The sequence below is a fragment of the Carya illinoinensis genome, chromosome 15 (genome assembly GCF_018687715.1).
Source record: "Carya illinoinensis cultivar Pawnee chromosome 15, C.illinoinensisPawnee_v1, whole genome shotgun sequence".
In the NCBI taxonomy this organism is placed as follows: Eukaryota; Viridiplantae; Streptophyta; class Magnoliopsida; order Fagales; family Juglandaceae; genus Carya; species Carya illinoinensis.
In genome coordinates, this window is record NC_056766.1 from 42324268 (window position 1) to 42340300 (window position 16033).

General features: G+C 38.7%; 1 protein-coding gene across 1 annotated transcript; it reads left to right on the top strand.

Annotated features, from left to right (window-relative positions):
* Nucleotides 1–244: 244 nt before the first annotated feature.
* LOC122295963 (putative leucine-rich repeat receptor-like serine/threonine-protein kinase At2g24130) lies at nucleotides 245–4622 on the top strand. The gene is made up of 2 exons (XM_043105246.1): nucleotides 245–2942; nucleotides 3952–4622. Exons 1-2 carry the CDS (start codon nucleotides 395–397, stop codon nucleotides 4350–4352), a joined length of 2949 nt encoding a protein of 982 aa, XP_042961180.1. The 5' UTR covers nucleotides 245–394; the 3' UTR covers nucleotides 4353–4622.
* Nucleotides 4623–16033: the final 11411 nt, after the last annotated feature.

Consider the following 16033-nt stretch of genomic DNA (forward strand, 5'->3'; position numbering starts at 1 on the left):
CAAAATATGAATACAAACGTTAGGTTGGCTAGTGCTGACATGTTCACCTCCACTGCACCCCTAATCTGAACGTTGCTTACGTGTCATTTCACACTTCCACACGTGTTCTACGACCACTGGTTTACTTTCAAAGTCAAATATCACAGGCGCCAAACGTACGTCCCCTCCTTCAACGGCAGTTAGGTACATGGGGTTCAAGCTTTTCTAGCTTTAAACTTCCTTACTAGCATGCATTGAACATCGCTCAAGTTTTTTCGTCTCCTTAAGCACACATATGCATGTTCTTGCGTTTCTGTTCTGTCATCCACTCTTTCCCTCTCCCTATCTCTCTGTTTCTTTGTTTCCCTTTTTTCTTTGAGTTTTAGCTCGAAGAAGGGCGCCAATACCCCCCACAATGGGGTTTTGTAAGTTTCCCATGTTTGGTTTCTTGTGTTTGGTCCTTGTTTTGTTTGGAGTCCATGCAGAAGAAAATGCTCAGCTAATGAATGATAGAGCATCATTGCTTTCTTTCATGTCCGGGGTCGTTTCGGACCCTGGACACGTCCTTGAGAATTGGAACTCTTCTGATGTTCATGTCTGCAAATGGTCAGGTGTGAGCTGCAACAATGCAGGTGACAGAGTCACAGAGCTTATCCTCAATGCAACATGGCTTAGAGGCACCATTTCTCCAGCTCTAGCCAATCTTTCATCCTTGAGGGTTCTTGACTTGTCGAGGAACTTCCTCCAAGGTCATATTCCAAAAGAGTTGGGTTTTCTCTCTCAACTCAGACTGCTAAGCCTATCCTCGAACCTCCTTGAAGGGAAAATTCCCTATGAGTGGGGATTTCTGCACAATATGGTGTATCTTGATTTGGGAAGCAATCGGCTTAAAGGTAAAATCCCGGATTCACTTTTCTGCAATGGGTCATTATCTTTGCAGTATATAGACCTTTCTAACAACTCTTTGAGCGGTGAAATCCCCCTAAAGAATGAATGTGGGCTGAAAGAGTTGAGGTTTCTTTTACTCTGGTCGAACCATCTTGTGGGAAGTGTACCTCAAGCCCTTTCAAACTCCACTAAACTTCAATGGCTGGACTTGGCGTCTAATATGTTAAGCGGGGAGTTGCCCTCAAATATTGTACGTGAAACGCCGAGTTTAGAGATATTATATTTGTCCTACAATGCCTTTGTTAGCCATGATGGTAACACCAACCTTGAGCCTTTCTTTGCTTCCTTAGTAAATTCATCTAACCTTCAAGAACTCGAGTTGGCGGGAAACAATCTTGGTGGAGAGATACCTTATATTATTGGTGATCTTTCTACCATTCTTGTACAGGTTCACCTAGATACCAATCTTCTCTACGGCTCAATTCCTCCTCACATCTCAAACCTTGTCAATCTTACCCTCTTGAACTTGTCCTGTAACTTGTTGAATGGATCAATCCCACCCCAACTATACAGGATGGGGAAGCTAGAGAGGGTTTACTTATCGAATAATTCACTCTCCGGTAAGATTCCATCTGCTCTCGGCGAGATTCCCCATCTAGGACTTCTAGATTTGTCGAGAAACAAGCTTTCAGGTTCAATCCCGGATAGTTTTGCCAACCTTCCCCAGTTAAGAAGGCTTTTTCTTTATGAGAACCAGCTCTCCGGAACAATACCACCAAGTTTAGGAAAATGCATCAATTTAGAAATTCTGGACCTTTCTCACAACACGATCTCAGGGGTGATTCCCAGTGAAGTTGCAGGCTTGAGCAGCTTGAAGTTATACTTGAACTTGTCTAGCAATCATCTATACGGGCCGTTACCATTAGAGCTGAGCAAAATGGATATGGTGCTAGCCATTGATTTATCCTCTAACAATCTATCTGGCACCATCCCACCACAACTCAAAAGCTGCATTGCATTAGAAAAACTCAACCTTTCACATAATATCTTGGAAGGCCCTCTTCCATTTTCAATAGGGCAGTTGCCTTATCTTCGAGAACTTGATGTGTCTTCAAACCAATTGATTGGAGAGATACCTCAATCTCTGCAGGTGTCTTCTACTCTTACGCACATGAACTTCTCTTTCAACAAGTTCTATGGAAATGTCTCCAACGAGGGAGCATTTTCATCGCTCACCATGGACGCTTTTCTGGACAATAATGGCCTTTGTGGCAAGATAAAGGGCATGCCAAAATGCAGGAAAAGACGTAGTTCTCATCATTTGCTTATTCTGTCAATAATCCTTTCTTTAATTGCAATTCCCATTTTGTGCCTATTTGGGTACCGCCTGCTACTGAGATCAAGATTCCGAAGCCAACTGGCAGTTTTCAATGGAGGGGACATGGAAGATGATGAACAAGAAAACAAAGAGTTCAAGTACCCAAGAATCTCATATGAACAACTTATTCAAGCGACCGGCGGGTTCAGTGCTTCAAGTCTCATTGGTTCAGGTCAATTTGGGCATGTTTACAAGGGAGTTCTTCAAGATAATACAAGAATAGCTGTGAAGGTGTTGGATCCGAAGACATCAGGAGAAATTTTTGGGAGCTTTAAGAGAGAATGCCAAGTCCTAAAGAGGACAAGGCACCGGAATTTAATAAGGATCATCACAATTTGCAGTAGGCCAGAGTTTAAAGCTCTTGTTCTTCCACTAATGTCAAACGGGAGCCTGGAGAGTCATCTGTACCCAAGTCACGGATTGAATCATGGGTTGGATTTGGTTCAGTTAGTGAACATCTGCAGTGATGTTGCTGAAGGTGTGGCCTATTTGCACCATCACTCTCCAGTTAAAGTCGTACACTGTGATCTTAAACCGAGCAATATTCTTCTTGATCATGACATGACGGCTTTGGTAACTGATTTTGGAATTTCGAGGCTTGTAAAGGGGGCCGATGAGGGTGTTTCTGAAAAGGTTACAGAGTCCATCAGCTCAAAAGATGGCTTATTATGCGGGTCCCTCGGCTACATAGCTCCTGGTAACTACTACTTTTTCTGCCATATTATTGAACGGAAAATACTATTCCCACGGACAATTTCTACCAAATTTTATTTTTTATTTTTTATTTTTATTTAAAGATTAAGTAATTGTTTTTAAATGAATATGTAATTTTTTTATTTTTTAAAAATGTTTAAATAGCTTATCAGTAGAGAATTTCGATGAAAATTCTGTGTGTACATAGCAGGCTCTTTTATTAAAATGAAAACAAATGAGTTCAGTTTTGCTATTATTATTATCCAAATAATCCGATATAAATATTCATTTTTCTTATAATGATATATGATGGACATTAATCTTTATTTGAGTTTGTTTCTTGTTTGTGTTATTCATCAAATGGACTATATCTTTCATCATGAACCCAATGCATAAATTGATTGGTCAAGATTGCATTGATTTTTTACGAGCAAATTTACTCGTGAAAAATCAAGATGATGTTCCATATGTAAAAGTTGAAGCACCCTAGCTTGCAATACCTCTCGGGAAATCCACCTATCTAGTTCTCTCTCGCTACAAGAAAATTATTTATTTGTGGTTAATTATTTCTTGAAAAAATAATTATTTTCTGTTAAAATGAGTCTATTTTTATCGTATATAATCATTTTCATTGTAAATAATTTATCACAAATGATCTTTTTCTTGTAATGCCCGGAATATAGTCCTAGAATTAATAACACCCAATATTAGTTCTACAAGATGAGATAGTGTTCTGGTGATCAGGCTACTAACTCATGTAGTACAAAATTTTTTACTCAAATTAATGCATGCTTGTAATCATTACAGCAAGTATTGCATTCTTGGGGCCAATTTTTCAACACATAAAAGTAAGGGATATAAGTGGTCCAAAATAAAGTGATGAATCATAACATAAAAAGCTCGTGCCTGCCCAAATCATGACAATCTTAATAGTTTTTTTTTTTTTTTCCCCCTAAGTCCAATGCATGCTATGTTCACATGAGATTTCTCATGATCAACTTGAAAAATTGCAGAATATGGATTGGGTCAACGCGCCTCACCAGAAGGAGATGTGTTTAGTTTTGGGGTACTTCTGTTAGAAATTGTGACAGGAAGGCGCCCTACAGATGTTCTTATTCATGAAGGTTCAAACTTGCATGAATATGTTAAAAGACACTATCCAAATAAGCTGGAGGCAATAGTTGAACAAGCACTGGATAGGAGCTGCGGCGCCCCATCTGCAATGCCGCAGGCTTACCATAACGTATGGACAGATATCATTCTGGAAATGATTGAGCTTGGTCTTATGTGCACACAGATCACTCCTTCAGCTAGGCCAAGCATGCAGGATGCTGCCCATGAGATGGGTCGGTTAAAGGAGTATCTCTCTAATCCTTCCTCACTGCAACTATCCTCTCAGAAAACTGCATGCTAATGTTTTCTGATTGTTGAAGGTTTATGAAAGAAGCTTCATTAAGTTTCAGATTTTTTGTTACTATTGGTAACTAACTCCATTCTTTCAGTTCATTTTTTGGCAAAGCATTCCGGCCTTGTACCTTTGTACAGGTAGAATGCTATTCTTTTAAACATTTCCATCTTTTGATTGCTTTCCTGTAAGACTTCTTCTTAGTGAGATCATGTAATGACTATTAATGGACATATACATGAGCACAAAGAGAGAATTTTCTGTTTCCACTCAGGTCAACGAGATCTCATGTCATCATGGATGAAGATTTCTAGCTGTGTTATACATTCTTAATAATATTCTAACCAACCAAAGACAGCCCTTTCTGACTTTGTTAGGATTTAAAAATTGACTAATGCCATCAGGAAAAACTCTATTCTCGAGCTAGCGTGTAAAAAGTATACTTACTAAAGTGCTTACTTGATATAATTTGATAATCTGAAGCGTAAATTTTAAAATTTGAATATTACACGCCGACCTAAAGATTGAACAACTTATGCAATCAGTGTCCAAGATTGTGAATTATGAATCATAAATCTATTTTGTCATGTTAATTTAAAAAATTGCAAGGTGTGTTTGTGCAGCACATGATATATACTGATTTTCAAAGCAAAATAGCACTCAGCTGCTCACTTTTTGCCTAACATGCCTTAAATAAGTAGCTAGTGGAAGCTGATAATAACTATAATATTACAAGATACAATCCACCAAAAATCCTTTTTACATATCACTTTATATATACACCAGCACGAGGAAGCCGCTGAACCACGATATTTGCTGTGCAGTAGGTCAAATTGTCTTTCACATGAAGAGATAAGACGAGAGGTTATAAAATGAAAATCCAAAACAGCACACAAAATTTATTCATTTTTTCATTTTTCTCGGCTTGATACAGGTTGAAAATCTGGTTCAAACACAAGAATTTGGAGTACTCAACATATTTTTAGAGGCAAGTAATCATTTATATTTATCTTAACATAAAGAATAGGCAACAGGGTCGACCCTCGGGATTAGTTGAGACACTGTTCTTGAACATCCAGAGCCAAATATGAGGGATATATATAGACAAGAAATGACACCTAATTATGTAATAGAAATGGCTAGTGCCCAAAGGAAAAAAAAATGTTGAAAGAGAGACGTTTAAGCTCATCCATTGTACTTTCTCGATCCTCAAATACCGACCAAGATTGCTTGGATTTTAAACAAAGATAAAGACATCAACCCTATACTGACCAAAATGTGTTTCTCAACTAGCTCGGTACATAGATATTATCTTATGTCAAGTTGTACTCATGATTAAAGCTAATTCCTAGCCTGAAGATCAAACACTTTCCACCGGCCAATCTCATACGATCCTGTAATGCATATATATGTATTTAACCTGTTAACTATAAGCAAGTTGGGAACAAAAAATAGATTAATCAAGTCCTAGAACAAATCATAGCCTCAACTATATAGTTCTTTCCCATTTATCACCTCCTAAAACCATGACCTACCACCACTATGTACCCCTCTGTATCTCTTTCTGCAAAGTATTCATATTGACATTAAATAAAATAAGATTAATAGATCGAGGACTATGAACAAACGAAACCTTGATCATTAATGTTTCTCCTTCTTCTAATTTTCTAGTACATGTTAGGGAACAATCTCTAGTTGACAATAATGCCATTACCATTAAAAAAAGATCCTTTCTGACGGACAAATGATCTGCTACCTGTTCTACCAGAAACAAGAGAACAAAAACTGCAAAGTAAAAGTAAAACAAAAAAAAAGACAAACTTGAAGAAAGGACCACATATAGGAAAAGTTATTTAATTACCTGTTGAACTTTAGCACTCCGGAGAAGAAAATGTTACTAGCAAGTGGCGTCATGTGTTGAAGCCAAGTTTCAATTGTAGCAATCTTGCAGGTTTATTTTCTCTTGTTCACATGTCTGATCGATCTCCATGGTCTGATATTTCCATATCCACCGATACATGATCTTTATTGTTTTTGAGTTTGTGTGGAAATGGCTCAATTCCAGACATGCATGCACTCGTATCAAGCCAAGTTTCAAAAGTTTGGTCCAATTACACTGAACACACACACCTTGATAGGTTGAAAATCCACCATTATTTAGGTACCCACTGCACAAGCTAGACAATTTCGGGAGGATTTCCTAAAACATTGAGGGAGTTACATTCTTACTTTGTGAACAACTTCCAGGAGCCTGCCTCCGAGATTAACTGATGCATGCAAATCTTTTTAATCAAAAGAAGATCCCTCGAGTTCTTATTCGAATTTGAGGGCATCAAGTTGGAGAAAGGGACCCCTAATGTGTCTGTATTAAGTGGGAGAGAGATAGACACATGACGTACATGGCCACTTGATGCCGTCACCCGAACTTTAGCGGATATATATTAATTGGATCACTTTTAAAGAACTTACTAGCAGGATGACTTTCAGACTCATTAGGAGACCCTCACTACTGAAAAACTTGAGCCAATCTGTTATTGTCCTATTCGTTAATGTTCCAATAACTTCAACAAATCCTGTACTCTCTTTTGATTATTTCATTTAGCAAATTTGACAAATGGATGCCCATAGATAAAATCAGTTGCTTCTTCTACCCCATCACGTATCCTCCCTGGGAAGTACACGTCATGGAAGTTGATACCTGTACTTGCTAGAAAGGGGAACTTTTGTTCAATCACAAAACCACAATTTCCACTACCATTGCAGCATCGGTCATATCCCTAACTGATGTTATATTCAGAGAATAAAAAGTCCCACTGGGGAATTTGATATGTTATTACAACAGCCACATATATTAAGCACAGAAAAGTCTCGAAGAATTAGTACTTTTATAATACAGAGCTAGAAGCCATAATAGCAGAGTGATCTAGGCAGGACAGCGTGTGGCTGAGTTGGAGTGCTGAATTTTATCACGCTGACTGAAGGAACAAAAGGTAGAATCTTCAATATATGGTCCTGCTGGGTGCTACTCGAAGATATTATTTATAAACATTCACTACAAGAAAACTGTCCAGCTGTGGTAAGTTATTTCTTGCAAAAATGATTATTTTTTTGTAAAAATTAGTTTGTTTTGATCATAAATAGTCATTCTCATCGCATATAATCATTCACAAATAGTCATTTTCTTATAGTGATTGATCAAACAAGGTCTGCAATTTTCTATATGGGATAGGACCAAAACTGCACACTCATTTATACAAAGTTGCTTCAGAAGAAATAAAGAAACGACAATTCACAAGGAGGTTTCATAAAAGGTATTTGCCAGATTCAAAAACTTTTTTGTGCTTTCCTCAATTGGGCGGAACTCCTCCATCCAACACAATTATGAGGCTGTGTAGGAATCCTCCAAGGGTTAAATAAGAGAGCCCAAGAGAGGCTCAAGCCACACATATGGATCCATATCCTAAAAAAAAAAAAGTCAATTTAACAATTGGAATAAATTAGATAATATTACTTTCCAATTTCGAATCAATAACCAATTCATTATAAAAAAAAATAAAAATAAAAAGCTTGAATTTTTTTCTCCCAAGCAATTTGTGTGATTCCAGTTACTACCTTCCCATACACAATCACACAATCCAGGGTATTGAATTGTGTGTGACTTGATTAAAATTCTTATATTCAAAGGATCGTTTATGGGTTAATATGTTGCAAGATATCTGTGCCTACCTCAATGAGCATTTTCTTAAAGTGAAATTATGTATTATAAATTGAATACCATAAAAAACGGTAGATTTCTTCATAGATTGAATAGCATGATGCTTAAAATGGTCAACAGAAAGAAAACTACCGGTGTTTTCTTTTATTTTTTGTTTGCTGGCTCAACCTCCAAAGCCGAGTGAAGATCCATTACCATGATAGGTTGGAAGAGGGAAGTCCCCTGAAGTGAAAAGGATGTAGGAGTTTTTAATTACTGAGAATTGATTGGTTAAGCTGCCATTCTGTTCCAGCCAAGAAGCCTGCTCATATAGGCCAACCATGCTCAAAGCCGTTGGTGAACAACTTTTCAACTTTTGACTTCAGATGTATTTTTTCATTTTGGAAGATGATAACTAGTTCAATATAATGTCCACAGTACACTGGCCTTCAGTCATGACTCACTATCCATAATTGTTCATATTCTTTTCCAAATTATTTCAGAACAGTTAAATGATATGGAATGCACTAGAATCCCATCAAACCATTAGATAACAATGGCTTTAAGGTAGGTACGAATGATAACAAAACACTGCAAATCCCACTTTCGGTAGGAGTACATCACCTGTTCTTGTTTGTGCATGAAAAAGAGGAAAGTAAATGTGACATGGTGCTCCGAGATAGTGATCTCCATAAGCAAAATTACCTGAAGTCCCTATTATCTATTATATGTGACACAGAAACTGGGGTGCTTTAAACAAACCTGAAAATTGCAAAAGATCATTTGCTCTAGGTCTAACTCCTGTCCTTTATAGCAGCAAAAACCAATCCGTATGTGATTGATACAATGACTGCATCTAACTTCTGGAATTTACCATTTTTTAAGATGAAAAATCTACGAAAAAATAGTTTGTGCTAAATACACAAAAAATACAGGACTTCACAATGCAACAGAAAAGGACATTGAGATCCATGCTTAGAGAGTTGTGATCTAGATCTTCAATAGTGAAGATTGATAATGAAGGTTAGGATGCCCACAAAATATCTCTCATCCTTTATGCTTATTACTATGTAAAATCGCCACTTGTCCCAAAAGCTTAAACCGATAGAAAAATTTAAATTTTATTATGTATTTTATATCTTAACAGGTATTTTGTATATGGATCAAAAAAAACTTATGTTAGTTTAGTTACTTCTAAAATTTAATATAGTAGATTACTGAAAATACACGTCGTCTGTGAGGAATAGAACTATATTCCACCCATGAAAGGACCACTCTGTTCTTGGATCCCTTGTCATTTCTGTCTATCTCAAACGTCTATCTCAAATCGCTCACTCTTTTTATCAAGAGGTATAACCGACCCCACATCATCACCTCCAAAGTGCTAAGAGTAAAGACTACCATTCCCCAAACAAATTCAGTTTACATTGTTTTTTGTGAACTAGAGAAAGTAGTAGTCCCATTAGTCATGGTAACAATATTGCAAGACTGACAGTACAAGCACAATATGCAGGTTGGTATATTTCCCTTTCCTATTCATTTCAACAAGTGGGCAGATGAGTTTTTGGTATACATACATAAACATATATCTTATGGTACTACATAAATCTCTCCAGGTGTCAACGAAATTACTAGTTTAGGACCAGTGTATGGTACATAAATCTGGACAAGAACAAAGCACAGAGAGAGAGAGAGAGAGAGAGAGAGAGAGAATTTTCATTACTTGAAGAGAGAAAATCACAACACAATATATCTGCAGATCATACTGGTGATTCTTTTATCCGGAGAGCTCAATCTCTGGAAAAGTTATGGATGTTGAAGAATATCATTGCTCTTTATTTGGAACTTCCTTGAATAAAACTATAAACTGAGCTCATGCGCTCAAGATCACTGGCTTTAATCCACTATTTAAATAATGTGTCATAAAAAAACTGTTTTAGATTGTACGCTTTATAATCCCCTCTTCTTAATGCTTCCGTCCTTTGCCCACAGACTGTTGGGCGAAGCCTGTTTTACCAGATTGGTTAAATCATGCCTCTCCATTTTACTCAAAAGGCGTGAGTGGTTCTCAGTTAGATTGTCCTGTACTTGTGGGCGTGACTTATGTCTAAGCTGACTAATAGGCGTTCCCGATCCATACGTAATTTTGGTTCCTATATCCTTCACATCTTGTCAAATTATTGATCAAAGTCTTTGAAAAGTTGATACAATGGACTGTAAGTCTGCACTAATTAAACAAATCATGGGTAATGAATTTCAAGTATGAAAATTTTTTGGTACATCTCAAAAACTTTAGAAGAAGGAAAATACAGTCTGCACCCTATATATCAAAACTGGCACAATGCACCCTCAAACTGCCAAAAACTTGCAATGTGCGCTCTTCGTTAAGATACGCATGTCACTTATTTTTCATCCATCTTAATAGTTAGAATTGGACGAGGATGCTATTTTTCAGTTTTGGTAGTTGGAGGATGCAATGTGTCAGTTTTGGTAATTTTGGGTGTAATTGTGTAAAGTATAAAACATCTGGTAGTTGCAAGGCACAAAGCGATTTCCCCAATTTGAAAGATTACATAAAAGAGGGACTTTTCAGTCGAGTCAAAATTCTTGATGCTACTTGATACTTGCCATCTGTTAAGAGTAGTGCAAGAATAAAAATGCAGAGCAAAGGACGAGTGGAAGATGAATGAATAACAGAATTATATTCTATATCACGTGCTCTGTTACAAGTGTGTATTGCTATTTATAGATTGCAAACTGTAAAAATAATAAATGAATAAAAGAATGTAAAAGAATGGATTTACAGCTCATGGCCTCTAACAGAATTGTATTCCTCATGTTACTGCTTTGTCCTTATCAGGAGGAACCGTAGGCAACTTAGATTTAAATTCATCTTGTAATTTCATCAGCCCCCCGCAAGATGGAGAGTAGATGTTTATCACTCCCATCTTGGACAGTAACCGTTTGAAAGCTGGAGAATGGAGTGGCTTGGTCAGCAAGTCTGCTACTTGATCTGATGACGACACATGCACAGTGGAAACTTGTCCAGCCAAAACTTTATCACGAACTAGATGACAATCTAGCTCAATGTGTTTCGTGCGTTCGTGAAACACGGGATTTGCGGCAATGTGTTGTGCAGCTAAATTGTCACAATGTAAAATTGCAGGAGTTGAAATGATGATGCCGAAATCCTCAAGCAAATATCTGATCCATGTAAGCTCGCACACGACAGCAGCCATAGCCCTATATTCGGACTTAGCTGAGAAGCGTGAAACAGTGTTCTGTTTCTTGGATTTCCATGCAGCGAGGGACTTGCCAAGAAGGATGCAAAATCCAGTTGTGGAACGCTGTGTATCTAAGCAATTCGCCCAATTGGCATCTGAGTACGCTACAAGTTGAAGTGCCGAAGTGCTTGAGAAAAATATTCCTTGGCCTGGGGTTCCCTTTACGTACCGAATGACTTTGATCAGAGCTTCATAATGAGCTGCTCGTGGACACTCCATGAACTGGCTCAATAAATTTACATTGTAACTAATGTATGGGCGAGTATTAGTGAGATAAAGGAGCTTGCCCACTAATTTTCGGTAAAGAGCAGGATCATGAAATGGCTTGCCTTTATCTTTTTGCAGTTTGATATTGGGTTCCATCGGAATGGGAGATTGTTTAGCTGCAAGCAGTCCTGTTTCGGCTAATATATCTAATGCATATTTCCGCTGACATAATTGTATTCCACCCTTTGATCTAGCCACTTCCATGCCGAGAAAATATTTCAGTGGCCCGAGAGTTTTGATTCTGAATTTTGTGGATAGAAACTGTTTGATGGCATCGCTGGAAGTGGTGTCCGAGCTCAGTAAAATAATGTCATTGACGTATATGAGGAGTGCAATGAAGGAGGTGTCTGTCCATTTGGTGAACAAGCTATAATCGGCTTTGGATTGCACCAGGCCGAATTCAGCAAGTGTTGAAGTGAGTTTAGTGTTCCATTGCTGAGATGCTTGACGTAAGCCATAAATGCTTTTCTGTAATTTGTAGACTTTGTTGGCGTGTGATGAGGAAAGACCGGGTGGGAGCTACATGTACAATTCTTCATCGAGTTCCCCATATAGGAACGCATTGTTTACATCCAGTTGCTGCAAGTCCCAGCCCTTGATGGCAGCAAGAGCAAGTAGGCATCGGATGGAAGTCAACTTTGCAACCGGAGAAAAAGTGTCATGAAAATCAACTCCTTCACGTTGGTAAAACCCTTTGCTACCAGTCGGGCTTTGGCACGTTCGATCGAGCCATCCGCTTTGAACTTGTAACGATAAAGCCATTTGCAAGCAATCGGCTTCTTGCCATGAGGGAGATCGACAATGGACCACGTGTTATTTAGTTCTAGAGCAATGAGCTCTTGTTGCATGGCTTCTCGCCAGATGGGCTGTTTAATGGCTTGATTGTACGTAGTGGGCTCAGTGTTGATGGAGAGGGATGTAGTGAAAGCATGAAATGAAGGAGATAAAGAACTATAAGATAAAACAGAGGACAATGGAAAAGAGATGTTCAAACCTGGGATGAAGGATGATTCAGGGGCTTTCGACATGGATGCTGATTGGTGTGGGAGCAGGGCATTGCAATGGAAATCTTTAAGGTATGCTGGTGCTGTTCTGGTTCTTGTGGAGCGACGAAGTGGGGTTGAGGGTGAAGGTGCAATGGTTGGTGTAATGGGTGGGGGTGAGGGTGAAGGTGCAATGGTTGGTGTAACGGGTGGGGGTGAGGTGTTGTGGTTGAATGATTCTGTGTTGGTTTGGTCGAACAGTGCTGATGTATCAAGAATGAGAGGGTTTTGTGAAGTTGGATTGGGAAGGTTGACGTGAGATTGTGAAGGGTCCTGTTTGGAGTGAGGGAAGGGGAAGAAAAGGTGAGGGTCATTTGTACGTTTGAGGGGAAATATTTGTTCATGGAACACAATGTCACGAGATAGGAATATTTGCTGTGTGGTTAAGTCCAGAAGTTTATATCCCTTGACCCCGTATGGATACCCAAGGAAGAGACATTTTCGAGCTCTGGGGTCAAATTTAGAACGGGTATGACTGAGGGTAGATGCGAAACATAGGCAGCCGAAAGTTCTAAGATGTGAATAAGATGGTTTTTGGTTGTATAGTAGCTCGAATGGTGATTTGTTGTGAAGTTGAGGTGTGGGTGTTCGGTTGATTAAGTGTACAGCAGTGGTAATGAAATCGGTCCAATATTTCATTGGTAGTCCGGACTGAAATTTCAAAGCTCTGGCTACGTTTAGTATATGTTGGTGCTTGCGTTCAGCCAAGGCATTTTGTTGAGGTGTTGCAATGCATGTGCGTTGATGTAAAATTCCTTTTGATTGATAAAAACTGGGCATGTGAAATTCGGCACCGTTATCGGATCGAATTGTTTTAATTTGGCTTTCAAATTGAGTGGCGGCAAGTGCGATGAAATTTTGAAGGGATGTTCTTGCTTCTGATTTGGTTTGAAGGAGATAAATCCACGTGCAACGGGTGTATTGATCTACAATGGTAAGAAAATACTTGGTGCCATTGTAAGATTGAACTTGATTGGGACCCCAAATATCAACGGCAATAAGATCAAATGGTTTAAAAACTAAAGTTTCGGATGGAGTAAAGGGTAGCTTATGCTGCTTTGCAAGTGGACAGATCTCACAAGGGATAGGTGGAGAATTTGTTGGTTTAGAATTTGCGAGTTGCATGTCATTTAATATTTTTTGTGTCATAGAACTATGGCCAAGCCGATAATGCCAAAGAGTAAAGTCATCTAGCTTGGAAACACTTGTGGTATTAACATGATTGAAACGTAAGGCAGGTAAAAAGGATTGTAATTCGTTGAGGTGAGGTCTGGAAAGTTGGAGATGATAGAGTCCATTATGCACCTTCCCCACTCCAATCGTCATCCAAGAGGAAAGATCCTGAATGTAACAAGAGTTAGAGAAAAACATTAGACAACAATTGGAATGAGTAGTAAGAGACTTAGCTGAAATTAAATTGAATGAAAAGTCAGGCACACACAAAACATTTTTAAGAATTAACTGATTGGAAATTTGGACGTCACCAAGATGAGTAGCTGATGTGGTTGTGCCATTAGGAAGCTTAATGGTGTGTGAAACGGTGGTAATATTATGAGTGAAGAATTGAGGGCTACAGATCATATGATCCGTAGCTCCCGTATCGATTATCCAAGACACAACAGCGTGAGTGGCATGATTGAGTGTGTGTGTGAAATTGCAGGATAAGATACCAGACATAGGGGACTCGGATGTTGAGAGGTTTGTAAGAACTTGGTTGGCAGCAGGTGTGTGAACAGAGGAGGTGGAAGATTGGAGCAACGAAATGAGCTGGCTGTACTGCTCTAGAGTGATGGATGGTCCATTGCCGATGTGATCCTGCTCAAGAGAAGATTGGTTAGCAAATGTTTTATGTTTGGTATGGTTTTTATGACCCGGAGGAAATCCATTGAGCCGATAGCACTTCTCTTTAGTGTGTCCTGGTATATGGCAATGAGAACACACTGGTAAAGTTGGATTTGCTTTGAAACATCGCTCAAATGAGTGACCGGAAATGTTGCAATGAGTGCAAAACAAACGGTCTCGGCGAGTGGAGGAGTGACCACAATGATCTGGTCCTTTGGCAGCCATTGCAATAGGTGTTGGTGAAGAGTTGAGCTGTCTTCTTCGCTCCTCTTGTTGAACCAGTGATAACACACGGTTCAAAGCAGGGAGAGAATCATTTAGTAAAATTTGAGCTCGTACCAAATCATAAGAATCATGTAAGCCCATGAGGAACTTCATGACCTTGCTTCGGTGAGTATATTCCATCAGTGTTTTCATTGATCCACACGTACAAGATGGCATAGGTTCATATATTTCCAGCTCATCCCAAAAACTCTTTAAGTTTGTTGTAATACTGACTTACCGAATCATAATCTTGGGTAAGTGTTGAAATGGATTTGTTGAGTTGAAAGATTCTTGGTGCATTCTGAATCGAAAAACGTTCGTGAAGATCGTTCCACACATGAGCAGTAGTTTCAGCATGTGCTATGCTCGAGCGATGTTCAAGGCCAACGGAATGTTGTATCCAGGCAATTACCATGTCATTGCAGCGTTCCCAAGGGGTATAGAGAGGATCGGCATTGTTGGAGGGTTTGAGGATTTTGCCATCAATAAAACCGAGTTTCTTCTTAATATTGAGGGCCCGGCGCATGGTTCTTGCCCAAGTTACGTAATTTTCCGTAGTGAGCAAATCTGGTACGAGTGGAGAGGAAGCTCCTTCTCCAGGTTGGATGTAATAGGGACTGGCGGGATGGTGGGGAATGTTCTCAGGATGGGGAGGCATAATTGGTTCTTCAATTTCTGGGTTTGGAGGAGTATCTGTCATGGCTCTGGTACCATGTTAAGAGTAGCGCAAGAATAAAAATGCAGAGCAAAGGACGAGTGGAAGATGAATAAATAACAGAATTATATTCTATATCACGTGCTCTGTTACAAGTGTGTATTGCTATTTATAGATTGCAAACTGTAAAAATAATAAATGAATACAAGAATGTAAAAGAATGGATTTACAGCTCATGGCCTCTAACAGAATTGTATTCCTCATGTTACTGCTTTGTCCTTATCAGGAGGAACCGTAGGCAACTTAGATTTAAATTCATCTTGTAATTTCATCACCATCCATAGAAACCAATTGGGCATGTCGAGAAGATGATACAATGGAAACTCATAAAATTTGTAAGAATGTCTTTATTGTAAAGCACAAATAGAGCTTCATAGGAAGATTGTAGAGTGACTACTCAGTGGACCGCTATGCAGGAGATAATATGCCTCAAGATTGGATTAGAACAGAAAGAAAGATAAAGTTTTCAACGGGTATGTTGATTTTCTTTCCTTTATAAGTAAGTTTTGATGGGTATATTGATATAGCCAGGACTGTGTTTAAGTTTCTTTTCACTTCTTTCAATTTTGGAGTTTTAAACA